Source organism: Gossypium hirsutum, chromosome A05 (assembly GCF_007990345.1).
Source record: "Gossypium hirsutum isolate 1008001.06 chromosome A05, Gossypium_hirsutum_v2.1, whole genome shotgun sequence".
NCBI lineage: Eukaryota > Viridiplantae > Streptophyta > Magnoliopsida > Malvales > Malvaceae > Gossypium > Gossypium hirsutum.
In genome coordinates, this window is record NC_053428.1 from 6,497,840 (window position 1) to 6,525,166 (window position 27,327).

General features: G+C 35.1%; 3 protein-coding genes and 1 pseudogene across 3 annotated transcripts; 2 read left to right on the forward strand and 2 right to left on the reverse strand.

Annotated features, from left to right (window-relative positions):
* The first annotated feature begins 1,195 nt into the window (after positions 1-1,195).
* Positions 1,196-8,954, forward strand: LOC107959325 (uncharacterized). The gene is made up of 7 exons (XM_041113051.1): positions 1,196-1,473; positions 1,573-1,775; positions 1,863-2,316; positions 2,400-2,759; positions 2,837-3,015; positions 3,108-6,080; positions 6,178-8,954. The coding sequence occupies exons 1-7, from the start codon at positions 1,272-1,274 to the stop codon at positions 8,752-8,754; spliced, it is 6,948 nt and encodes a 2,315-aa protein (XP_040968985.1). The 5' UTR covers positions 1,196-1,271; the 3' UTR covers positions 8,755-8,954.
* A 1,022-nt stretch (positions 8,955-9,976) lies between these two features.
* LOC107959324 (ETHYLENE INSENSITIVE 3-like 3 protein) lies at positions 9,977-16,015 on the forward strand. Its single transcript, XM_016895356.2, is given in 3 exon segments — positions 9,977-10,287; positions 10,909-11,456; positions 11,459-16,015. Coding segments are annotated over 3 exon segments (1,803 nt in total). The 5' UTR covers positions 9,977-10,252; the 3' UTR covers positions 12,679-16,015.
* LOC107960859 (UDP-glycosyltransferase 71K1-like) lies at positions 14,525-19,310 on the reverse strand (annotated as a pseudogene).
* Positions 19,311-25,150: 5,840 nt separating this feature from the next.
* LOC107906711 (probable (S)-N-methylcoclaurine 3'-hydroxylase isozyme 2) lies at positions 25,151-27,327 on the reverse strand. Its single transcript, XM_016833793.2, has 3 exons — positions 26,556-27,327; positions 26,011-26,475; positions 25,151-25,938 (listed from the first exon to the last, which is right to left on the reverse strand). Exons 1-3 carry the CDS (start codon positions 27,051-27,053, stop codon positions 25,318-25,320), a joined length of 1,584 nt encoding a protein of 527 aa, XP_016689282.2. The 5' UTR covers positions 27,054-27,327; the 3' UTR covers positions 25,151-25,317.

Sequence of the window (27,327 nt, forward strand, 5' to 3'; positions counted from 1 at the left end):
TTTTGTAAGATGATGTTGTCGTTTCAACTAGTGAAAGAATCCACCGTCCCATTTAATCTTAATCCACTACTGTTTCCCAGAAACCCACTACTATCTTCTTTCCCACACTGTTGAATACTCCCCACACATCTTAAATTTATGGTTTAAAAACTATATAAATATGATTGGTTGTATAATAATGCACACTAACATCCAATTCATTTTTGTCGCTGTTGATGTTGTCTGGTTTAAGTGACGGATTTCCCGAGCTCCAACAGCGAATAATGAGCATCAAAGATGCCGAATAAAGGGAACATATGGAACATGCTCGGACCAAACGAGGAGAAGATTAAAAGCTGAGAACTGTGAGAAGCAACGTTACTCCTTCAACTTATATATTATGTGTAAGTGAGATTTGTCGTCTTCTTGTTGTAAGCAACGGAACATTTGGTGTTTAAATTCCAGGATGACCTCAACAGATTACATGCATGGTGAAAACGGCTTCGTCAGCTTTAAATTGTACGCTTCAGCATCTTTGACGCTTTCTATACCTATTTTTTAAACTCCAACCGATCATGTCTTCGCCATTTGGCTACCAACCCTTTTGCTCACTTCAGCTCTAAAAAGGTTAGATTCCCGTTTATAAACTTATTACCGCTTTGTGTAATTTTCATTTTGGTTTATAGTTCTGGTTTGTAATATCATATTATAGTACAATAATACGAGTAAAGAAAAAAATGTGTTTTGTTTTCAACTCTGTATGTTGAGTACTTGAGCTTGGAAGGAAAATAGAAGCGAAGGCTTAGGAAAGAAGAATGTATGAGCACGACATGTTTTGTGTTAATCTGACATTGAATGTCTGCAAAGATTTGATTTCTTACCTTTTGGCCGTCAGTCATGTCATCTTTATGGCATTACAGGGAAATGCTTCATAGTTCATACTATGTTCGAAGTTGTTGTTCATGGCAGTAAGAAAAAAGGCATCTTATAAACTCTGTATTGCATAATCGTTATATTTATAAGAAAGATGGCCTTGATTTATTGTTTCTTTCAATATAGACACAAAATTCGTGGTTTTCAAAAATCCAACAGGTTTTTAGTGTTTGGTTTGTTGTTGGGATTTTTGGTCTCTGTTAAAGTTGAGTACTTGATTCGATATTATTGGCTTATCGCTGCTTTGTGATTGGTTCTCTCCAGAAATCGGAAAATAGCAATATATATACAGAAGTCGGAGGAGATCAGTTCCCTGAAATTTAAGTCAGTGCTTTTAGAAAGGCCTGTAATTGTTGAAAATGGAGCTAGCAAAACCAATAGAAGACCAATTCTCCAAGCTGCATCCATGCCTTCCTGTAAACACAAGCATTGGGATTCTTGGAGCTGGTCCTAGTGGCATATCTGCTGCTTTTGCGTTAATCAAGCTTGGTTATAATAATATAACCTTATTGGAGAAGCATCATACAGTAGGTGGAATGTGTGAATCTGTTGACATACAAGGTAGAACATGAAACTAAATGGTTTCTTTTCTTCTCCATTCAGTTTAAAGCTAAGGATGTTGTATATGTTTAAATATTTGTGCCATATGTCAACCTGCAGGAAAAGTGTATGATTTAGGTGGCCAAGTTCTTGCTGCAAACAGTGCACCAGTCATATTTCACTTGGCCAAAGAGATTGGTGCTGAATTGGAAGAAATGGACTCCCATAAGCTCGCCCTCATTGACAGTTCTGCGGGGAAGTATCAGGATATTAAAGTCGCCAATGATTATGTCTCTATGATCGCCCTCACGTTAGAACTTCAGGTCAGTTGATGCTTTCGTTGTTGTTTTCTGACTTCTTTTTTTTAACATTAGGACTCGGTTTAAGAATCAGTTTTATTTTTCCAACAGGATAAGGCTAAGGCTTCAAGTCGAATTGGTGTTCATGCCGTCAGTGACTTGGCTGCAGATTTGACACCAACCTATCTTGAGGCTCATGGATTTAAATCTGTTCCAAAGTCTGTATTTTATGGATACACTGCTTCTGGTTATGGATATGTTCAAGACATGCCTTATGCTTACATTCATGAGTTCACCAGAACTTCAATGGCCGGGAAAATACGACGTTTTAAAGGTGGATACACAAGTTTTTGGGAGAAGATCAGTAAAAATCTTCCGGTTAAAGTCCTTTGTAACACTGAAGTTTTGGCAATAAGGCATAATGATAGTGCTGATGGTGTTAGCATTAATGTGAAAAACATTAAAGGAGAATCCGAAGTTATGGAGTTCGATAAGATTATCATCTCGGGTGCCTTCCCTTTCAAAAATGGGAAAACATATAGATCTCCTGCTTCAAATCATACAGGTTTGTCAACTTCTGTAGACTTTCTTAAAATTTTTCTCTATTCCCTTCCCATAAGATGCTAATACTGCGTACTTTTGTCACAGAACATGAAACTCAAGCAATGGATTTGAATGATCTTGAAAAGGAGCTCTTCAGTAAAGTAATGACAATCGACTACTACACAACGGTCTTGAAAATTAAAGGGCTAGAAGATATGCCTGTTGGTTTTTATTACTTTGGTGAATACATGGACGATCCTGCATCAATCGGACATCCTGTTGCAATGCAGAGATTCTATGCTGATTCCGATATTTTCTTGTTCTGGTCATATGGTAACTCCCTGGATATTCAAGGATCAACTGTCTGTGAGCTTGCAATAAAAGCAGTTGAACCCATGGGAGGACAAGTCGAGCAAGTGGTTTTACAACGGCGATTCAAGTATTTCCCTCATGTTTCTAGTCAAGGTATGCAAAATCACCTGCTGCTAGTGGTCATTAAACCACTATGCCAAATGGATGCTTATATGTTGATTTTACTGCAGATATGAAGAATGGCTTTTATGAGCGCTTTGAATCTGAACTTCAAGGAAAGAGGAATACTTACTACGTTGGCGGTCTTATGGCATTTGAGCTCACAGAGAGGAATTCTTCATATGCAATGGCCCTAATCTGCAAGCACTTTGCAAACAACAAATCTACACCGGTGTTTCCATATGTTAAGGTAATATAGGTCGTTTCATATGCTATGGATATGGCAATTTATGTTCTAAAGAGATGTAAACCAAAACTTGACATGGAATGTTATTTTTGCAGAGTTTATTTCCATTTCAATCATACAATGGGAATAAGAATATCAAGCAATTAGGTGAACTCCCTGGAGTTGAATTCCCTGATCTTTGTACACTTGATGGCTATTTGAAGCGTTGGGGAACTCATGAAGTCACTCAAAGCAAAACGCTTTATACCTGGATTAATGAAGAAGGGGCAGCTGTAGGCCAAAGGACTTATGCCGAACTTCATGCTAATGCTTCTTTCATCGCTCAAAAGATCTTAACAAGCAAAAAGCCGGTCATCAGACCTGGTGATAGGGTTCTCTTGGTCTATGTTCCAGGTCTGGACTTCGTTGATGCATTTTTTGGATGTTTAAGAGCAAAGGTGTTGCCGGTTCCAGTTCTTCCTCCAGATCCTCTGCAAAGAGGCGGACAAGCACTTCTGAAGATTGAAAATATATCTAAATCATGTGGTGCAGTGGCGATACTATCAACTATTGTCTATCACTCAGCTGTTCGTGCAGGTTTGGTGAAGCAAATGATCTCACTGACTGGGAAAAAGGGAAAATCTTCAGCTAACTGGCCTAACCTTACTTGGTTGCACACCGATTCATGGATCAAGAACTTCAAGAAAGTAATTCCAGATGCCACGGTTGATCCGTCTGAACCTCACCCTGATGATCTATGCTTTTTGCAGTTCACATCTGGGTCCACTGGTGATGCTAAAGGAGTCATGATCACTCATGGTGGGCTCATCCATAATGTGAAGTTGATGCGAAAGAGATACAAGAGCACCTCCAAGACAGTTTTAATCAGTTGGCTTCCTCAGTACCATGACATGGGGCTAATTGGGGGACTTTTTACTGCAATGGTTAGTGGTGGGTCGGCGGTACTGTTTTCCCCAATGACATTCATCAGAAATCCCCTTTTGTGGCTTCAAACCATGAGCAAGTACAAGGCTACTCACAGTGCTGGACCTAATTTCGCATTCGAGCTGGTGGTTCGAAGACTGGAGTCCGACAAGGATAAGGCTTGGAACTATGACCTTTCTTCCCTTATTTTCCTAATGGTTGCTGCTGAACCAGTAAGGCAAAGAACTCTGAAGAGATTCATTGAGCTCACTTATCCATTTGGCCTTTCACAAGAGGTGATGGCACCTGGTTATGGCTTGGCTGAAAACTGTGTGTTTGTAAGCTGTGCATTCGGTGAAGGGAATCCCATCTTGGTTGACTGGCAGGGAAGAGTTTGCTGTGGTTATACTGATCTAGACAATCAAGATATTGACATCAGAATAGTTGAACCAGAGACTGGTGTAGAGCTTGAAGAAGGTGGAAAAGAAGGAGAGATTTGGATCAGTAGTCCAAGTTCTGGCATTGGGTATTGGGGTAGAGAAGAACATAGCCATCAAACTTTCAGAAACGAGCTTAAGAATCACTCCGGAAGAAAATACACAAGAACTGGCGACTTGGGACGGATCGTTGATGGGAAATTGTTCATCACTGGAAGAATCAAGGATCTGATAATTGTATCAGGAAGGAATATATACTCAGCTGATGTAGAAAAGACAGTTGAAAGCTCAGCCGAAGTTATACGACCTGGCTGTTGTGCTGTCATTGGTGTTCCAGAGGATGTACTGTCAGAAAAAGGAATTCCAGTTCCAGATGGTGCTGACCATGTTGGCCTCGTTGTAATTGCAGAAGTTAGAGATGGAAAGCCAGTGAAAAAGGAAGTTATTGAACAGATTAAAACCCGAGTTGCAGAAGAACATGGCGTCAGCGTTGCTGCCATCAAACTGATCAAGCCCAAGACTATCAGCAAAACAACATCAGGAAAAATCAAGAGATTTGAGTGCCTCAAACAATTCAGTGAGGGAACCTTGAACATAGTCCCGGAACCAATCTTTTCAAAGAGAACTTTGGTTCGGTCATTCACTACTGGGACTTGTGCAGAAGGAAGAACACCTCGTCAGCTTCAGAGTTCTCCTGTACCTAGTACAAGACTGAGAAACAAGGACATTGTGGAGTTTCTGAAAGGCCTGGTCTCTGAGCTAACCGGGATTCCCACCAACAATATTTCTGCTGTGGAGAGCCTTGTCTCGTATGGAATCGATTCAATCGGAGTTGTCAGAGCATCTCAGAAGCTTTCAGATTTTCTAGGCGTGCCAATTGGAGCAGTAGATATCTTCACCGCAACCTGCATTGCAGACTTGGCCAACTTCTCAGAGAATCTCTTAGTAAAATCTAAACCTGATCTTACAACGGCTTCTTCATTTCATGCTGAACCTGATCTTGATTCAGAGGAGCCATTGGTGGAAGTATCCATACATCGCCAAGTAGGCATCTGGTTTTTACAATTTGTGGCTCTTACCTTCGTGTCCATATTGTTGAGTCTGCCTGCGTATTTATCAGTTTCTGCGTTCACATCTTTCACCTTAACAGTCCATGCAACTATAGATGGAAACCAGTGGCTGGCTTGTTTGATATATTTGGCCTTTGCACCACTTGTTTGGATCCTCTGCATAGCTTTAACTTGCATGAGTATTTCTTTTCTTGGAAATCCTTTCCTGAGACCGAACAATGCCCTTATCCATGACGTTTCCATCTGGTCAGTTGATTTTGTTAAGTGGTGGGCACTTTACAAAGCCCAACAAATAGCCTCGAAAGTTCTTGCACAGCATCTGAGAGGAACAGTGTTCTTAAATTATTGGTTTGAGATGCTTGGAGCAAGAATCGGGCCATTGGTTACACTAGATACCATAGACATTACGGATCCATCTTTAGTTTCGATTGGAGATGGAGCTGTGGTTTCAGAAGGGGCATTAATTCAAAGTCATGAGGTAAAGAATGGGATACTAAGTTTCCAGTCCATTAGAATTGGCAAGAATTCAACAATTGGACCATATGCAGTGATCCAAAAGGGAAGTGTATTGGCAGAAGAAGCTGAAGTACTGCCATTACAGAGGATTGATGGAGGCACTTCAGTAAATAGATCAGCCAAGGCTAACAGTGTCCAAAAAGTAAGTACAATATTTAATAGAAGAATGTCATCCCTTTTACTTTTTAAGTGGTATATGCTGGAAACTGATCATATGTCATTATTTACCATGGTTTCAGAGTACAGTGTTGTCAAATGCTACTCCAAATAAGACCATGTCTCAGTTCATGGGCATCTACTTGGTTGGTTTCCTCAGCAGTTTCTCTGCAGCTATTCTCTACTTCCTATACATTTGGCTCTCTGAGAAACCTCATTCTCTTCAACACTTTGCATTTGCATGCATATCCGGAGCCTTACATTGGATTCCTTTCACAGTTATTGCATATGCTTCCATGTTTGCTTGCATCACTGTGAATCCAGCAAGTTCTGCCGTCTCAGTTGCCATTGCTTACCTTGCTCATGGCTTGATACTCAGTTTCCTTACAGGCACTTTGACTCGTCTTCTTACTGAGAGACAACAGTCAAAGCAATCTTATGTCAAGATATTCATCAGACACCGAATTACCATTGCTTGCCACCTTAGATTTGCTCATCTTCTCTCTGGAACAGAAACTTTTTGCATGTATTTACGGCTTTTGGGTGCAAAAGTTGGCCGACATTGTTCAATCAGAGCTATCAACCCAATTTCAGATCCAGAGCTAGTAGAAATTGGCGCCGGCGTTCATCTCGGTGACTTCAGCAGAATCATTACAGGATTTTATACCCGTGGGGGTTTAATTCGTGGGAAAGTTGAGGTTCAAGATAACTCAGTTGTTGGGAGTCAAAGCCTGGTCCTTCCAGGGTCCAGGGTTGAAAATGATGTCATTCTTGGTGCACTTTCAGTGGCTCCTGAAAACTCACTTCTCCAAACGGGTGGTGTTTATGTTGGATCCCAGACTCCAATCATGGTCAAGAACACTAATCATGCTTTAGATGATCGAATCGAAGAAATGGACATGAAATACAAGAAAATAGTGGGAAACCTTGCGGCAAGTCTAGCTGTTACCACTTTGAAGGTTAAATCAAGATATTTTCATCGAATTGGTGTTGCAGGGAATGGCTACTTGAAAATATACGACAAGATTGAAGGGTTTCCGGATCACAATATTTTCCACCCTGGAAAGTCCTACCGTGTGGTAGTTCGACATAGCAACAGCCTGAGTGCTGATGATGATGCAAGGATTGATGCTCGAGGTGCTGCTATAAGAATACATTTAGATGAGAACAATGATGCCAACACTTCAGTCCTTGACTTAACACTGAAAACGGGTAAGGCATTCTATGCTCGCACCATTGCTGATTTCGCAACATGGCTTGTGTGTGGACTTCCTGCAAGAGAAGAGCATGTGAAGCGAGTCCCGCATATACGAGACGCGGTGTGGACGTCCCTTCGCCATGCTAACTCGTATGCAGAGCTGCATTACTACTCGAACTTCGTTCGACTTCTTCGGTTCTCAGATGGGGAAGAAAGGTACGTGAAATTCAAGTTGAGACCGTATGACGGAAGTATCAGTGAGGAGTCCGGGAAGGTTGAACCCAAAGGGATTCTCCCACCAGAAACAGGTGCAATTCCAAGGGATGAAAACGACACCCGCCCCTTGCTTTTCCTTGCTCAAGATTTCCAACGACGGGTGAACTCCGGTGGTGTTCGATACATCTTCCAACTGCAAGTCCGGCCTGTTCCGTCGGACGAAGCCGCACGCGACGTTGCACTCGACTGCACTAAACCATGGGATGAGACTGAGTTTCCATACATCGATGTAGGCGAGATTAATCTTGAACGAAATCTCACCGCTGAAGAAGCTGAAGCACTTGAGTTTAATCCATTCCGTAGATGCCATGTGATCGATGTTATCCGAGCTTCCATGTCCTCTCAGAGTGCTTCTATTGATCATGGGCGGTCCCTCATCTACGAGATTTGCCAGCGTTTGCGAAACAAGGAACCACTTCCCGAGGCATGGAGGATCTTCCTAGAGCAATCTGATGTAAAAGTAGACCTTTCAGGTTGTCCAATGGCAGCAGCATTGGATAAAAAAGACACGAGGAAAGTGACCCTAGAAAGAAAGTTGTACCAAACCTCATGGTCAATTTTCGTTCAACCATTATTGCAGACTGTGCTTCCTTATTCCCTCCTGGGATTAGCAATCTTTGCACCATTAACTTGTGTTCTTCTCATGAAGGAATCAGAGAAATTCCCACTCCATTGGTTGCTTCCTTTGCTTTGGGTTTCTTCAGGAATTGTAGCAGCAATAACATGTGCAGTGGCAAAATGGGTCCTCGTAGGAAAGAAGAATGAAGGTGAAACAGTACAGATATGGAGTAAAAGGGTGTTCATGGACACCATCTGGCAAGCTTTTAGAACACTTGTTGGGGACTATTTCATGGAAATGAGCAGTGGGTCCATTATATTCCTGGTGTGGATGAAATTAATGGGCTCAGATATTGAAGTAGACCAGGGAATGTACGTAGATAGCATGGGAGCATTATTAAACCCTGAAATGGTGGATATGGAGAAAGGAGGATGTGTAGGAAGAGATGCATTGCTATTTGGACACATATATGAAGGTGAAGGTGGGAAAGTGAAGTTTGGGAAGATCAGAATTGGGGAAGGAGGGTATATAGGAAGTAGAGCAGTGGCGATGCCAGGGGCAAGAGTGGAGAGTGGAGGAAATCTCACAGCTCTCACCCTTGCCATGAAAGAAGAGATTGTTAAGTAAGGTGAAGGAGTTATTCATCCTTCGGCTCACACTACATTTTTGTGAGCATTTATAATTATGTTATGCAAGCTTTGCTACCAGCTCTATAGAAACTTACGTAGGAATACAATTTACATGTAGGTTAAAAATATACACAAATAAGCAACATAAACACAAAAGCAGAGCTTCATACGAATTGTTTATGCAGTAGATTTGCTGTCACCTTCTGATATTGAATAAGTATTTCAGTTCAAAATAGCTAGCATAATATATATTGACAGCTATCCATTAGAATACGTATATATAATATATTTTTTTATCAAATTTATCTTATTTTTATAAATTAAAATAATATGCCTCCAAAATGATTATATATATATAATTATGAAACTATAAATTAATATAATGATAAAATTGTAATTTAATATTATTCTATTTTTTAAAGTAATTTTTTTACCATTGGACAAATATACAGACATTTGATATTGATATGTAGGTCTCCAAATCTGAAAAAAAAATCACAGTTAAGTATTTAACTAATTTCGATTTTTAAAAAATAAAAATAAATTAAGTGATTATTTTATAATTTTTTAAAGCGGAATAATTTAATAAAAATAGAAGAAATCTAAAAACAGTTGAATCATTTATTAATTTCAATTAATATATAATTATGTAATTATAATATATTGTTTTCAGAACATTTTAATTTTAGTAAACTCCAATATAATCACATGAGCAACGGACTTGTTACTTTGGGCAAATTCGAATCTTAAGCGTATCACTATTGCAAGGGTTTAGTGCGTAAAAATAGATAAAGACACTGTTATAAAAGAAATTGCTATTATTTATTTTTTTTAAAATAATTTTTATTATTTTATTACCTGTTAAAAGAACAGTTATCACTTTATGAAAATTTTAAATTGAAATTGAATTTATGACATACCTACGAAATTAGAAAAAAATTATCAAAATTTTACTGATTTATTATATATATATAGATTAATTTTTTAGATTAAAAATATATTAATAATTTCGTAATTGATATACGTAAAGAATGCCTCTTAGCATGCATGTCGGTTAGTTGTCGCAAAGTTCCAACAAAATTTAAGTGATCGAGTCACAAAATCACAATCATATTTCGATGGAACAAAGAAAATTTGTAACCAAGCAATATATAAATAAATATTAATATGTGGCTTATGTGTAAAACATAATGAAATAATTAAAGCTAACCCATGATTCATGAACATAACATTATATACTGGGTATTTCACCTCGTTCACAAATTTTGGCACAAAACCCAATCTTTGATAACTTTTTTCCGCCGACTTTTCTGATTCTGAAATTCAGAATATTTTCTCAAGCAGCCAAACCCTTTGATTTTTTAAAATTTTTTTAAAAATTTTCCTATAATTCCAAATTCTCTCCTTCAGCCTTCGGATAAAGTGCAATTGATTTCCCAATCATTTTGGTTTGCCATTCAGCGTTAAAAGATTTTGAGCTTTTGAACTTTTTTTTCATGGCCGAATTTGAAGAAATTGGAGCTGATATTAGGTAAAGCTTAACTTTTTACCCTTCTTTTTCATTGAAAACCCACGATTTTATTGTGTTTTATCTAATCAATTTTTTCTGAATATTGGACGAGTTATGGAATATTGGATTTTGGGGTTTTGCTTGATTTCTTTATGCATGTAAGATTTAAGGAAATATTAATGGGTAAATCTGTTTAGAGCAAGTTAAATTGTTTGTAATTTTGGAAGCGAGTTCTTTATGAATAAGAAATTGGATTTAATTTTTTCTTAATTGGATTGATTTGGTTTGATTTGATTTAACATTGGGTGTGGTTGAAATCAGTAAATAGTAAAAGGGATTTTGTGGTAGACCCTGTAAAATATTAGAATTTCTCAAATTTTATTGACGTTGCTATGGTAGGAGAATAATTGTAATTAAGAATTGAGTTTAAAACAAAAGGTTCTAGTTTCATGCGAAATACATTTTATGTAGACCAGTGTAGGTGAGGTTTTTTGTTTATTGTAGATCCAAAAGGAGCAAAGATAAAGCTTTCAGAATTTCGTTTTGTCTTCTATTTGTCTTATTCATCAAACAAAACAAGATTTTATTGTTGTTTGAGTTAATGAATCGTGTTTTGATGGTTGTTGATTTGTTGGTTGACAGTTCCGATCTTGAAGTTGATGACATAAGGTGTGATAATATAGCAGAGAAAGATGTCAGTGACGAAGAGATTGAAGCAGATGAATTGGAGAGACGAATATGGAAAGATCGTATCAAGCTCAGAAGGATTAAAGAAAGAGAGAAGATTGCAGCCCTGCAGGCTGTGGAAAAGCAAAAATCCAAGCAGGCATCTGATCAGGCTCGGAGGAAGAAAATGTCACGAGCTCAAGATGGGATTCTGAAGTATATGTTGAAGCTAATGGAAGTCTGCAAAGCACGTGGATTTGTCTATGGCATCATTCCGGAGAAGGGAAAGCCTGTAAGTGGTGCATCAGATAATATAAGATCTTGGTGGAAAGAAAAGGTGAAATTTGATAAGAATGGGCCAGCAGCAATAGCCAAGTATGAGGCAGAGTGTTTAGCTATCAGTGAGTCTGATAACATAAAAAAGGGAAATTCACAGTGCAGTCTACAAGACCTGCAAGATGCTACTCTTGGATCCCTCTTGTCTTCTTTGATGCAGCATTGCAAACCCCCTCAGAGAAAGTATCCCTAGAAAAGGGAGTTCCTCCCCCATGGTGGCCCACTGGGAATGAAGAGTGGTGGGTAAAACTAGGGCTGCAACAGGGTCAAAGTCCTCCTTATAAAAAGCCACATGATCTTAAGAAGATGTGGAAAGTTGGAGTTTTAACAGCAGTGATAAAGCACATGTCACCTGATATTGCAAAGATTCGGAGGCACGTACATCAGTCAAAATGTTTACAAGATAAGATGACAGCAAAGGAGAGTGCAGTTTGGTTGGGGGTTTTGGGACGAGAGGAAGCTCTGATTCAGCAACCTAGCTGTGATAAAGGAATATCCAGCATAACTGAAAAGCCACAAGGTGGTCGTGATGGTAAGAAGCGACCTGCTGTCAGTATTGACAGTGATTATGATGTTGATGGTGTTGATGATGGACGAGGTTCAGTTTCTTCCAAAGATGACAGGAGAGATCAACCGATAGATGTGGAACCCATAGCTTATATCAACAATGATGATTCCCATCCAGTCCAAGAGAATGAGCCTGTGGAAAAACAACCTAGTAGGAAGAGACCTCGTAAAGGAACAAACCATGGTGATCGACAAACTGTACCAAGCCATGTGGATAAGCAACTTGTTCCATCTCATGATGAACATGTTAATGCTGAGTTAAGAAGCCCTGTGCCTGATATCAACCAAACTGATGCATCTTTTCCTGAATATAATATGCCTGCCACTCAGCAGGAAAATGATGCAAGCACAATGTTGATGCATGGAGAGAAACATTTAGTTGTTCAGTCTGAACTACCTGCCGTTCCTTGTGCTAATGAAATTTTCACCCAGAGCATGCATGTAGATGGAAGGCCCATGCTCTATCCATCAGTGCAACAGACTGAGCTGCACCACCGTGCTGCATATGAATTTTATAATCCATCGGTTGAATTTAGACATTGTCGTGATGGTCAGCAAATTCAGGTGGGGATGAATGTACCACAGATTAGGCCAGAAAATGGGATTGATGTATCGGTGCCTGCTGGAAATGATCATGTAATTACTGGGGGAGAATTGCACCATTACATGAAAGACCCATTTCATGATGAGCAAGATAGAGCTGTTCATAATCCCTTTGGTTCACCTACAAGTGATCCCTCATTTTATGGTGGCTTCAACAGCCCATTTGAACTTCCATTCAACGGTACAAGTTCACTAGAGGAACTGCTTGATGACGACTTAATACAGTACTTTGGAGCTTAGGTTGTAAATTTTGAGATGTCAGGTAAACCTCTTCTCTTCAACCCCGATGATTCATAATTTGGTCTCGTACATTTTATTTGATGTTAGTTTTGCAGGAACTGTGAAATTATACATTTTTACAGACCTAGATCGAGGAATGTCGCCTATCCATTAGTCTTTCTGGCTATGTTGCTTTGACTTCTCATTTTTCTTGAAGTTCCTATGTCCAACATAGGTATGGGGGATATAACCTTCCAAGAATCCTCCAAAATCCAAATACATTAAAAAAAAAAATTGAACATACAATGTCTGATGCATAGACACTCACATCTGAGTCCAAGTAATGTAGCTTTCTAGTACAAGTGTTAGCATTTGAACATGCAAAGGCTGTAAGTCAAGCCTAATTTTCTGATTTAGTTTTGCTCACCTTTTCAAAGAGAGCAAAAAAAAGGAATAAGTTTGTGTCACATTTCCCAGCTTCCCTTGAATGGAAATTGCCATAAAGGGTGCATGTAAAAAGTGTCAATTGTTGAAACTGTCCATACGATAAACTTGTGACATTTTCCATGTTTCCTTTGGATAAAATAAGTACTCATTAATCAAATATATTCCTTTCCTTGTAAACCAATTTCTATCTGTATATAGTTATATCATGTCTGCAGCTTTTTGTTATTTATTTTAGCTTCAATGTTTTGCAGTTCTATAGGGCCAGTTTATAACAAGATAGATACTTTTTGAGCTTTGAATTATTCTGCAGTACATAGAAATACCTGATGAGGGCTTTTTCTTGAGGGTCATTCTAAAAGGATCGAATCTACAATTCTACAATTTTTTACCTTGGGTGATATTCTACAATTTTGTATGAGGTTGAAACCTAGAAAACTTTTTAGCAAGGCTATATTGGGAGAGGGAGGAAAAAGAAGAATTTGGGATCTTGATGATATTGTACAATTTCTTATGAAAAGAAAGGCCGTTTGAACTCTAGTAAATCCTCCAAAGATTTGTCACTGGTTCTCCTCTCATGAGATTGGATTTTGCCTAGTTGGCTGTTAGGCTCTGTTAACTAATGTAATCTCAATTTTAGGATGGGTTCAGTTTGATTAAATGTTGGTCCTTTCTTTATATCTATCAAATTCAAAAGTGGTAGTTAATTTGGGTATATCAATCGACTTTTCAAGTTTATGTGAAATTGTGCTGTGGACAGACCAAGTGAAAGAAACTGAGCAAATACTAGGATAAGCTCTAAAAAAGGACAATGAAGTTAGGGGGAATTAAATGCAAATCCACCAGAGAAAATCAAAAGCCTTAGGAACTAATAGGAAATTAATGAGGAAAATGAAATTAAAATAGAAGGATTATTAGCTGCCATTAAGAGCTTATAGATGGTTTTTGAAATAGTAAGAGGAGAGTTAAATAACTTGAGGAGTGCATAGACCTGTGAATCATATTGCTGTTACTTTTTTGTTTATCTATGTGTTGCTCATATCAAATGTATTTACAGTGGTCTTTTTTTTTTCTGGTGGAATTGCCTTGTTGCCAATGATACAGGTGCTTGGTGTTGGAACTCAGGTTTCTTAGCCTCATTCTTCATTCATTATTTTAATTTTTTGTTTTATACAGATGATCCTGGTTTTATAAAGAGAGTAAATTTCTCCATTAGTCATTAAATTTTATTTGTCCTACCTAGGTTAGAACTTTGTTGGTAGTTTGGTACCAAATCTAGTCATTTAATAGAAAACTTATGTGGCTGCCAAGTTAGTGATAACAATAGCACCTCGTTAGTTTCCTTGACTTGATTGAAAATTTTACAGGGGCTAAGAAGATAAGGATGCAATGGATGGCTAAGAAGATATATATGTAATATACATCAGATGTTGCCTATCATATCCTCTATGAATCTTCCAATTGAATTGAATGGAGATCCACCATTCATAATGGCCTTCCTAGCCATCTCTTCCGTTTTCTTCACTTTCTTCCTAACCTTACTGCCTGCATCCATAACCTGTCGGACACCTTCTTATATCTCATCTGCCATCACATCACTTATCCCTTTCCTGTAATCCAACGTCATCACTACTGCCAATCCCAGCTCCTTCATCATATATGCATTCAACTGTTGTTCAGCAAACATAGGCCATGTTACAATCGGCACACTAAACCACAAGCTTTCCAGGATTGAGTTCCAACCGCAATGAGATACAAACCCTCCTACTGCATTGTGGCTGAGGACCTCCACCTGTGGTGCCCACCCGCATACCATCCCCCTCTCTTGGATCCTTTCCAGGACCCTTCTGGTAACATTTCCTCAGGATTCTTGAAATGAACTGTTCCTGCAGCAGCATCTACTGGTGGTGGCACATGCAAGGACCACAAGAACTTGTGCCCACTCCGGTCTAGCGCAAGTGCTATTTCTTTCACTTGGGGTGGTTCATGGCTTCCCATGCTTCCGAAGCAAAGAAAAACATCTGATGATTCAGGCTGGTTATCAAGCCATTTCATAACCTTGTCGCGTTGGACCAGATCCAACTCAGGATTAGGCAAACCATCGAGTTGAATCACTGGTCCAACTGGATAAATTGGAGGGTTTTGGGCATTGGAAAAACAACGAAGGGCATAAGGTTCAAGCTCTTCAATTGTATTTATCACGATACCTTTGGCATCCTTAAACCTTTGTGCAAACTTGACAAATGCGGTATAACCTCCATCCTTGTTGAACAAGAATGAAGGCAGAACACATGAAGGGACAGGATTTGCAAATCCTAGGATCAAATGTTCAAGATCCGTGTTTTGGGTGTCAGGCTTCGGGCATTCAAATTCCAAGCTGTTCTGTCTATGTCGAATTGGTAGGTACAGTATGAGACCCAAGGTGGCTGCATTTGAGGTTAAGAATGTATAAGAAGGAAGACCCAAATCGGTTGCGACATCCAGGTTGAGTTGGAAGTAGATTTCATAGACACAATATTTGTGATAGCATTTCTAACAGGATCAATGTAGCTCTGAATGAATTCATAGATAAAGACTTATGGTACTGACTTCAAAAGATGTAACGAGGGAGGATCTACGTGAGGGAGCTGAATGAAGTGGATTCGAGCAGGTTCTTCGATGTAGGCATCGACAAAACCTGAAGAAAACCACTGAATGCAAAGAACAGTAACCCAAATTCTATGATCGTGATTATTAAGACGCTTTGCGAATTCAACAGTTGAGGCCAAACGGCCGACTCCTGATGATGGAACGAATATCAGCTCTAGTCTCCATCTCCTACCTCTTACTGTTCTGTTTAATCGTTTCTTTCTTGCTTGCTTCCATGTATGGGACCACGCTAATTCCAATGTCACTAATCATTCGTTTTGAGATATTTTCATCTTTTCTGCCCCTTCTTTTCACTTTCAAACTATATATATATATATATTTCTTTTTTCTATATTAAATTTATTGAAGATAAAACTCAAAAAGAAATTTGGTGAGAATTTCAAAATACTAAGGCATACTTGCCATTTTTCTCCTATCATACCAGTTGCACTATTGTTCATTTTTGTTTAAAAGAAATGTGGTGGTAATAAACAATCAGTAAAAGTATGGTATATGTACAAAACTCTGCATCAAAAGCTATATCTTTAATGCCAAATCATATGGTAGAATGAAAATTCAGAAAACGAACAAATATTCAAATTTTTTATATAGATTCAAAAAATTAAAATTACAAAATAAATACTATAAACTTATTAATTTATTATTAATTTTTATTTATGATAACTTCATGTATTTGATTTGATGCCAATTGATAAATAGAAAAATATAAACTAACAATATATTTCATTTGTTTAAGATTTAGGATTCAAATTTTAAAGTTTGAGCCAACATTTTGTAAAAAAATTTAACTATATTCTACTGTATTTTAGAATTATAATAAATTTTTAGGGCATCTACAATTGAAGTAAAATTATGACCAAAAATTTGTGTTTAAGTAAAATTATGACAAAAATTGTGTTTGTCAGTCAATCCCATTAATAATTGTGTATATATATATTGATTGAGTTGGTTGGGTGTGTTAACCAGACAACAACTTAATTAAAAAAATAACAAATTTTATTATATGAGTAATTATGTCTTTAAATTTTAATTTAAATAGCTTCAATTGCATCCTTAAAAAATTGTAAAATGAATAAATGGATAATTTGAGATGTTTAAAATTCTTTAAATAAGAGTTTGAACATTGGTGTTGGAGTCGATTTTATATTTATATTTTTTTTTCTTCATGTTACATAATCTAACCAAACCAAAATCTCTTAAAAAACCTACCCACTACTATATTTTTCTTTTGTTTGAACTCCTTCACAAAACTGCCCACTAACATTTTTTTTTCTTCTTTTTATTTATAATAGTAATTATCATGATAAAAAAATATCATTATAAATAATCATTCAGTTAAAAAAATATTTATTTTAAATAAATTCTGTTGTTTAAAAATTTTGTTTTCTATACAATAAATGGTTTTCCAATTATTAAGAAAATGGATTAAGATTACTAGAATAAAAAATATTGGACATGAACTTGATATTTGAAGAAAAAGTATGAGTAATGAAATTGTTTACCAATTATGTTGAAAAGGACTTAAACGTAATATTTTTCTTTTTAATTGATATATGGAGATATTAAGTGTAAAGTTTTAAGTCATTAAAGAAGAGACGTGTTGGGATTTGATTATTTAGTTAAAAAAAAGTAAATAAAAATTAATAAGGAAAAGAAAAATGTACAGTTTTCTCTGCATTTCAGCAAGAGGGGACAGCAACAGCTAGAAAAGAACAAAGAAATGAAAGAAAAAGAAGAACCTCACTAAAAAATTTAATTAATCATTTACATCAAGATTATAATTTTAAATTTTAAAAAATACAAGGACTTCAAATTATTTAATTGAAAAATATTGATTAATTCTGCAGGATTAATAATTAAATTTAACAATACAGATTTAATTATTACTATTTGAATTAAGATTAAAATTGACTAATTGGAAAAGTACAAAAACTAAAATTTAATTATAATCTTAATTTAGTTAGTAGTAGTTTTATTTTTATATATTATTATTTCTTGTCAATAATATTTTTCTAATTTGTATATATATTTTAAATTTATTATTATATTTTTTTGAAAATATTTATATATTTTTTATATATTTCTTTGAATTTTTTAAAATTAAGGTCAAATTGAAATTATTTGTAAATTTTAAAGATTAATTTTTATATTATGATTAAATTGATATAATATATAAAAGTTGAGAATTAAATTTATTACTATAATGCTTTGTCCACTTGTGGCGCCCACCTGTATATCATCCCCTCTACTGGATCCTTTCTAGGAACCCTTCTGGTAACATTTCCTCAGGGTTCTTGTAATGAACTGCTCCTGCAGCGTCATTTAGTGGTGTTTCTGGCATACGCAAGGACCATAAGAACCTCTGCCCACTCTGCTCTAACCCAAGTGCTATTTCTTTCACTTGGGGTGGTCCATGGCATCCATGGCTTCCGAAGCAAAGAAAAACCACTGATGATTCAGGCTGATTATCAAGCCATTTCATGATCCTGTCGCGTTGGAGCTGCTCCAATTCAGGGTGAGGCAAACTATCAGGGTGAATCACTGGTCCAACTGGATAAATTGGAGGGTTTTGGCCGTTGACAAAACAACTAAGAGCATAAGTCTCAAGCTCTTCAAATGTATTTATCACTATACCTTCGGCGTCCTTGAACCTTTCAGCAATCTTGACAAATGCGGTATAACTTCCATGCTTGTTGAACATGAGCGAAGGCAGAACATGTGAAGGGACAGGATTTGCAAATCCTGGGATCAAATGTCCAAGATCCTTGTTTGGATTTTCGGGGTTCGGGTATTCAAATTCCGAGCCGTTCTGTCTATGTAGCGCTTGTAGGTACAGCACGAGACCGAAGAAGGATGCATTTGAGGTTAAGTATATATAAGAAGAAAGACCGAGTTCAGTTGCGACATCAACCATGGGCGAACAAAACAGATCAAGAACTAAGCCTGCAACTCGGGTTGAGTCCGAAGTGGATTTCATAGACAAAATATTTGTGACAGCATTTCTAACATGAGGGATGTAGCTCTGAATTAATGCATACATAAAAGCTTCGGGTGCCAATGTCCAAAGATGTAACGGGGGAGGATCTACCGGAGAAAGCTGAATTAGCTGGATTCGATCAGGTTGCGAAGTAGCAAGCCATTCGGAGTAGGCATCGGCGAAACCCGAAGAATTCCACTCAATGGAAAGAATAGTAACCAAAATTCGATCATCGTGATGGATGAGACGCTTTACGAATTCAACAGTTGAGGCCAAGTGGCCGGCTCCTGGTGTTGGAACGAATATCAGCTCTACTTTCTTCATTTTTCTGTGTGACTCACTGCTCTGTTTCTTTTCTTTAATCAAATTGAGAATGCATTTTATAATGAAAGGAAACACATCGCCATTACAAAGAGTCCCACAGAGGGCACAATGAACGACAAACCAGAAAGCTATTGGATGAATCAAGATAATGTTTTCCAGTACAACTCAATTACTTTTGAGTCTATTCAAACATGCTTGCCAGCAATACAGATATTTTATTAACGGCTCATTTTTTCTGACCAAAGCAACATCATTTTAGCCGTGACTCTAATAAATTTGAGCAAAAGGAATAATGATTTATTTTCCACTTTGTTTTTTTAAAAGAATTACTTTAAATTTTTTTCCTCTTTTACTTTTTGAATTTGTATTATTTATTCAATTATCCCAAAATAAATGTAAAAATTAACCTATGTAAACTTTGTTAACTTTTGCTTACATGTATCTACGTATATATTACTTAGCAGTTACTTTTTTTAAAATTAAAAATATTTTTAAAAAAATCTTTATAATTTTTATACTTTTCTAATAATTTTAATAGTTTTAATATTTTTAAATAATTTTCATTTTTTTAATTTTTTCAAATTTTAAAAAATTAATTAATTTATGGTAATTGACTTATATGTCACGTCAATAAAGTTATTAAATATTAACTTTTTTATTTATTTTTGAGTTGTAATATCCTAAAATTTTCAGTACAACAAATGTATTGTTCTAGTAACGTACATGATAAATTTATCAAGAAAATAGATTGAATGTATTAAAATTTGGTGTGGCAAAAGAAGGAAGTAAAATAAAATAATTTAGAATTTGGTGAAAATTGGATTAAATGTGAAAATAGATCGTAAAAAAAAGGTAGAGTCACAAATAAATATTTTTTAATATGACATAAAAAAGATATTTATAGGCGGAACTGGAAAATAATGATATGGACTAAATTAAATAAAATAGAAAAGTTTAAGAATTAAAGTAATAGTTTTATTATTTTATAAGAAAAAAAAAGATTAATTGGCAATTTTTCCTATTGACTTTTATGAGGCGTAATGATTATATTGGACAAAAGGATAGGTAATTAGCAGTGAACTTTGGTGTAATTTGATTGGCTGGTGAATTAATGGATTAAAACAAAAGAAAAAATAGTTTTCTTCCTACATTAAGGAAGGTTTAACGGATATACAAGGTGAAAATAATAATAATAATAATAATAATTTGGCTCACCTTTTTGGAGAAGGAAGAAATATTTTTTTTTTTAAAGAGAAGATATTTTGATAGATAAAAGTTTCAATAGTTGAATCCTGACCATTGATTTAATTGATTAAATAATAAAATGAATAAATAAAATAGAAAAAAAAGAATGAAAGAAACAACTAGAAGACAGAAAAACCCCAACGTGGGGTTTGGAAAAAGGAGAAAGGAAAGAAAAAAAAGGGACCAATTTTGTGGCCTATAATAATGATAGTAAAAACTAAAATGAGAAACTGATTAGTTAAAACAGTGAGTAATCTAATCAAAAGGACTAAATCTATTAAATTGATTTTTTTTAAATAATGGACTATTTTATAAATTTCAAAATTTACGGAACTGTTTATGAGATGTGTTAACTAAATTTCACATTAAATAAATAAAAAGGAAAATATTTGGTATTTTAGGGGCTGAATTGTAAAACCAGAAAAGGTCAAGGACTATTCTGTAAAACATTGAAAATTGGACTGTTTGGAATTATTCTGAAAAAGTATACAACTAAAATAAGAGTAAATTGATTATATAAGTGCTTAGTTGAATTATTAGAGAAATATTAAATTGATAAATAATAAATGATCTGGTTTAAAATTTATTTAATAAAAATTTGATTAATAATTGATTAATGGAATAGAAATACAACATAGAAAATCAATGTACGAACAAGCATGGGAAATATAATAAAATAGAAATTCAAGTAAAAAAACAAAAAAAAATTATTGAAATATGATTATCATAAGGAATAAAGTTGATATGGTTTGAATTATGGGGAATAATATTGGAATTTAAAGAAATAGTTAAAGTAAATAGAAAAAAATGGTAGAGGAGTATGACGCTAAGAAATTGCTATATAATTTATTAGTGGATTCATTTGTAAAACTTTGATAATTGTAAAAAAAAATATAACTTGTTTGAAAAGTTATGACGTTGAAATTTGAAAGTAGACGAATATGAATAATAGTAAATTATATGGTATAGTGATTAAATTACAAAAAGGTGTAAATCTAGTATTTTGGTAGAATTGTATGATGTTAATAGCTGAGAATAAGTTATACAAAAGGAGGATTTGGTGAATGAATTAAAAAGTAAAATAGGAAGTTGGTTCTAGATTGAGAAAACAGAGTGCATGTCATGACATCGCCCCTGAATTATGAAGAGTTTGTAAATAGGTCCTAAATAGCTAACGAAAGCTCGAATAAAACTTGGAATGAAATCAAAATTTTATATTAACTTTAAATTGTTCTGTTAACTTGATTAGTAAGAGTATTTGAACTAAACTTATTTGAAGTTGTCTCGATAACGAATGTAACATTCTGATACTCAGACTCAACATGTGGGTCAGGTATGAGGGTGTTACAGGAGTGATTTAATAAATACCACAAGTTTATTTTCATTTTTTGGAAAATTAGAGGACCAAACAAGTCATTATGCCTTGGTAAATTATCCAGAAAGTCACTAAAATTTTAACGTGTTTCTATTTTGATCGGTCGAAATCTTTTTATTAATTTAATCACTCTTATTAGCTCAATTTCATTTATTAGTCACCCCCTCAATAAAATACTTTGAACACCAATTCTAAAAAAAATTAACAAATTTAATCTCAAATATTTATAATTTTATCAATTTTGTGAAAATAAGTTTAATGAAATATTCGAAATATTAAGGCGTAATTGTTATTTTCAATATACTTTCTTTTTCCCTTGAGCTTTTAGGTTTCAGCCTTTTAAATAAAGACATCTAATTATTTCAGTGTTTGACATTTTTAAAAAAAAATTATTGTCCTAAATTTTTTTGGTTGAAATTGAGAAAATGGTTTGGATTTTTGAAAAATATAGAAATTTTTATTTTTAAGAAAAACACGAGACTTTAATAAAAGATAGGGAGTCCCTACTGACATTATTTTGTTAGGTATAATCAAACTTCTATAAAATCGCCTATTAAATTTGTCTTAAAGTCTAGACAATATTTTGGACCAGGGAGTCAATTATACGAGTAAAGTTTTAGCACCCCTCGAGATATGCCTAAAATTGATATCTTATTAAATAGGTGTTATCTAAATTTAAAAAAAATGAGTTGACTTCAATATTTAATTATGATAAAAAAATAAGAAATTATTTATTTATATTTTTAGAGTAAACCAAATTTTTATTTAAAAGCAAAAACCATTTTTAAATATTATTCGATTAATGAAAACATCAGATTGTATTTAAAATGGAAGGAAATTTGATTTATAGGGCATTCCATTTTTAATTTACTGTCAAAATGGTTAGGTATTGCAACTTTCCCTTTTCGTCCATTTTCCCTCCCACGTTAAGCGCGAGATTATTATTTTATTTGTTTTTTCTCTTTTTTTTTTCAAGTTTTTTATTTGTTTTTTTTTAATTTTATAAAACCTCCCACGTTAAGCTCGAGATTATTATTTTTTTAATTTCTTAAAGAACGTGGCCCCATCTCTTTATTATTATTACTTTTTCTTCTTCTTTTTTCCTTTTTTCAAAGTTTTTTATTTGTTTTTTTAATAAAAGAAGTATTAAATCAAATGAAAATTAGATAAGACGATTTCCCTACATCTTAATCATCGTGCAATAATTGTAATACTTTATCTGGTGATTGCATATAAATATATTTCCCCAAAGGTTTTGATAACGTCATTTTTACTAAGCCATCCACAACCTTATTCCCTTCTCTAAATATATGTCTCACATGAACCATCTAGGTACGTTTGAGAAGGTCCTTGATGGCACGCCCTACAGTTGAATAAATTTGTTCAACTTCATTTGTTTGGATCACTTCGATAGCTTCAGTTCACATTCTCTAAACCTAGATCCTATACTACTTGGAGTCCCTCAAGAGCACTCCGGAGTTTCGCCAGAACCACAGAACAACAACCAATACTTTTAGAAAAACCAGCTACCCAAACCCCCTGGCGATCTCGTATTAGACCACTTGCTACAATAATCTCGGACAACAACTGGTAAATTGCACCATCAGTATTCACTTTCAGCCACCCATCATCTAAAAGAGTCCATCTTGTCAAATATCAAAAGGTAGTGTTTATGTGACTCAAAGAAATCACCCTTCTCTTGACTACTTGCTAAAAACTTCCTTTCATCTGTCAATCTTTTTTTGCAAAATGTTGCTGCTTTCAACAAATTCATTGTTCAATACAAAATTATTCCTTCTGATCCAAAGTTGCCAACTGATGATGCCAAAGAGTTCTGGTCATTCACTAGGCTTACTTGCAAAATAATCAGGATACAATATGTTCTTCTCAAACCAATTTTCCAAACTAAGGTTGAAAAACTCTTGAATCTTACTCGTCTTAATAATTGAGAATCATGTTACCACAGCTATGGTGCAAAACCTCAATGCACGATCAATGTTTTTCGTCATTTTTTTTAATGTACTTGAGAGATTTATGGGAACCTAATCAAATTAATTTCTTTCTTATTAAATGATTTGAATTAATATCTATTATTAAAAAGAATTAAATAATATCAAATTGGAATAGAATTAATATTTCTTATTTAAAAAATACCATTTACTGTAAATGAAATTTTTTGTTTAGAATTGAACCTTGAACTAAAAAAAATTCAAGACATTTAATAATAGTATAAGAACTAAATTAATTCATTTAACAATAGATAAACTAATTCGATCAAATCCTATACTACAATGACCTCTTTTCTTCTCCTAGCAACCCTAATTGTCGCCTTCACACCAACGCACTCTAACGCTGTCATCGGTCAATCGCCACACCGAAATGGTCCTCTCTATCTCCTCTCCCCAAGATTTTTAAAAAGCTTTTCAAAAATCTTGAAATTAGCCTAAAAGCTTTCGAATCTTGACGCTCTCTAATATCTTATCTTTAATCTCCACTGTCGAACAAGTACGATTTTTCTAGTATGATCTTCTTCTGAATGAGACCTTCCCAATTACAGTTCAAATTCACAAATGAAGTAATCAAGATTTCACTATTTTAATATTTAAGATTTTTCTTTTCTTTTATTTTTTTCTAAATTTTCTTTTATTTAAAATTTGAAAAAAATTCAAAGAAAATTAAATGTTTATAATTTGAAATTTTGATTTAAATTCCATTTGCTAATTAAATTGCATGACTAAATTAAATTGGATATGATATTATCATATATTTGTTTAAAAAGTATAAAAATATGATTTTATCAAATTCATTAGTGATATAACACTTTCAAATTTTTATTAAATAGACGATTTTGAGAAATATTATGAATATTATATTTATATATTTTTTATTACATAATATTTTTCGAAATTTTTTCTCTTTATATGCTTAATTGTTAATTTAATACTTAAAAAATTTCCTCCATTCATTTCTCTAAGAAAAAAATGAGTTGGTGATAAATAATTAAGAAAATATAATTCATTTACAAAACACTATATCAAAGTTATATAAGTAACTTTTTATTACTTGCTAACTTCTTATTTATTTGGCTTAATTAATTAAACGACTCTTAAAACTATCCTAATTTTTGTTAGATATCTAAATTTTTTTTTATCAAATTAGATACTTAAATTATAAATCTCTAACCAATACAAATCTCCATACTTATCTCCATTAAAAAACCCACTTTAATAATAATAATAATAACATGTCATGTGTTATTTTTAAATTTACATTAAATTAAAAATATATATTAAAATTAATTTTTTATTTTCAATCTTTCTCCACCCTTATTCTTCTTCTTCAAATCACCCATGTCTGACTGGAAAATGTTTGAAAAGCTTTATTTTGCTATATCTTATTTAATGCTAACAGAGAACCAACGTATACTTACTGATATTGTATTAATTATTTTTCACTCTATATTCAATAAATAAAAAAACTAAGGGTAACATATTATTTTTATTATAATGCCGCGATACATGAATGTTGGTAGACAAGATTGCCACCAAACTTTCATTTGAGCACCCTTCGCATTATGTATTAAACATAAGAACATAACATAGGAACATTACAGGCACACTCTAACTTATACTTGGATGGTGCCGTTCTAACGCTCATAAACAGAGGCTGGCAGTCGAGGCTTGGGAGTGCTAAGCAAGCTCTTACCTTTCTGAATAGTAAGCCCCACTCTCTCCCCCAGATCATTCAGGACATCTGGAGGTGACTCCCACTGGAAAGCATGGAGCAGAGCTGCCAAGTAATAGTGCACCATGCGATGAGCCAGTGGCCATCCCACGCACGACCTTCTCCCCGTCCCAAACGGTAAGAGGTTAAAGTCTTGGCCCTTCACATCCACGCTTGACCCTATGAACCTCTCCGGCTTGAACTCCAGTGGATCTTCCCACACATTAGGATCCCTTGCCATTCCCCAAACGTTCACGTAAACGATGCAGTGCTTGGGGATATGGTAGCCAGCTACCTCGCATGCCTCGTTGGTGCGACGAGGGATGATGAGTGGAACGCCAGGGTGCAGTCTGAAAACTTCTTTCACAACTGCCTGAAGGTATGTCAGCTTCGGGATATCGCTTTCCACCACAAATCTGTCCTTCCCTACAACTTGATCCAGTTCCAGTAGCAGTTTCTTGACTACACTAGGTTTTCTTAGGATTTCTGCCATGCCCCACTCCACAGTGCTTGAGGTTGTCTCAGTTCCTGCAATAAACATTTCCTGCCAAAACAAAAAGAACGATTAGATTGATACTACATATATTACAATTGAGTTGTAAATATATGTACTTACAGAAAGCATTCCTTTGACGATAGATTTTGGTAAACTGTCCAAACCATTTTGTTTATCATTACTCTCATAACTCAACAGAACATCTAACATATCCATTTTCCGTTTGTAGGGTATCGTCCCATCAAGTTGAGCTTTTCCCTTCTCAGCAAACCTCTCCTCAATTAACTTCTCATAGAAAGCATCCAACTGGCCGAAGATCTTGTTGATTTTTCTCTTCAAGCCTTGTGGATCAAATGGTTTAACAAATGGAATGAGATCAGAAAAATTCGGGGTCCCAATCACCTTTATCAACTCCCAGAACCTCTCTTTCATTTGTCTTCCTTCAGGCATTGAGTTGTCGAAAAGGTCCTTGGAGCAGACGAAATTACTCACTAGGTTGGCCAGTGCTGTAAAAGCATATTCTGCTATGTTCACTTGAGTGTTGGACTTTGAGACCAAGTACAAATACTTGAGCAAACCATGAACCTGTTGAAAAATACAAACCTTCAGAAGATTACATTTAAAAACAAAAAACCTTTATAATTATGTATAAGATCGAATTTAACCTGTGAGGTACGAAGTGGCTCAAATTGTTCAAAGGCCTTAGGAGAAAGTAGTTCGGTGATCAAGATCCTTCGAAGAACCTTCCACCTGGGACCATAGGGCGAGAAAATGATGGAATGGGCATCATAAGAGATGACTCGAATGGTCTCGGTTATGGTCCGACTGGAGAACATCCCTTCCTTTTCCTTCAAAACTTGGGCTGCCATTTCCGGTGATGACACCACTATGGCCGGCTTTATTCCCAAGTTTAGACTGAAAAGGGGACCGTAGATCTTGGCCATGTCAAAGAAATCTTCATGGAGACGATTGGAGAGGTGTGGAAGGCTGCCAAGGATAGGCCAACCAACAGGGCCTGGTGGTGCATTCTTCCAGTTTTTATGGCGACCACCAAACACCATAGGGATCAGAAAATAGGAAGCAATGGACATTGCCACTGCCAAGACCGTGGACCCTGAAACATACTCACCAGCGCTTAAGAAGTAAGAATGCAGCAAAGCCATATTGCCAATGTCACTTCCTCCCTTCTGCCTCTAACTATATATATAGATGGAGGAGTGGAGAAGAAGGTTGCTGTGAAAGTGAAAATATATTGGATCTCTGTGTCTACATATTTATACACAATGAAGAGAACTGAATATCCAAAAATTTAAATTTACATTTTGATGCATAGAAAATATGATTCAGCGATGATAATGATGAACTTGGATACTCGAGCGTTACAATTTGGATAAATGGGAATGGAATCAAAATAATTTACATTGTTTCTGGCGTACG

Bases quoted from the DNA above. Each gene is read 5' to 3' on its own strand.
- LOC107959325 (XM_041113051.1), top strand. From the start codon at position 1,272: ATGGAGCTAGCAAAACCAATAGAAGACCAATTCTCCAAGCTGCATCCA. The intron at 2,317-2,399 runs GTTTGTCAACTT...CTTTTGTCACAG, and splicing joins TCCTGCTTCAAATCATACAG to AACATGAAACTCAAGCAATG. The intron at 3,016-3,107 runs GTAATATAGGTC...TTATTTTTGCAG, and splicing joins CGGTGTTTCCATATGTTAAG to AGTTTATTTCCATTTCAATC.
- LOC107906711 (XM_016833793.2), bottom strand. From the start codon at position 27,053: ATGGCTTTGCTGCATTCTTACTTCTTAAGCGCTGGTGAGTATGTTTCA. The intron at 26,476-26,555 runs GTTAAATTCGAT...ATTTTTCAACAG, and splicing joins AGCCACTTCGTACCTCACAG to GTTCATGGTTTGCTCAAGTA. The intron at 25,939-26,010 runs GTAAGTACATAT...TTGTTTTGGCAG, and splicing joins TCGTCAAAGGAATGCTTTCT to GAAATGTTTATTGCAGGAAC.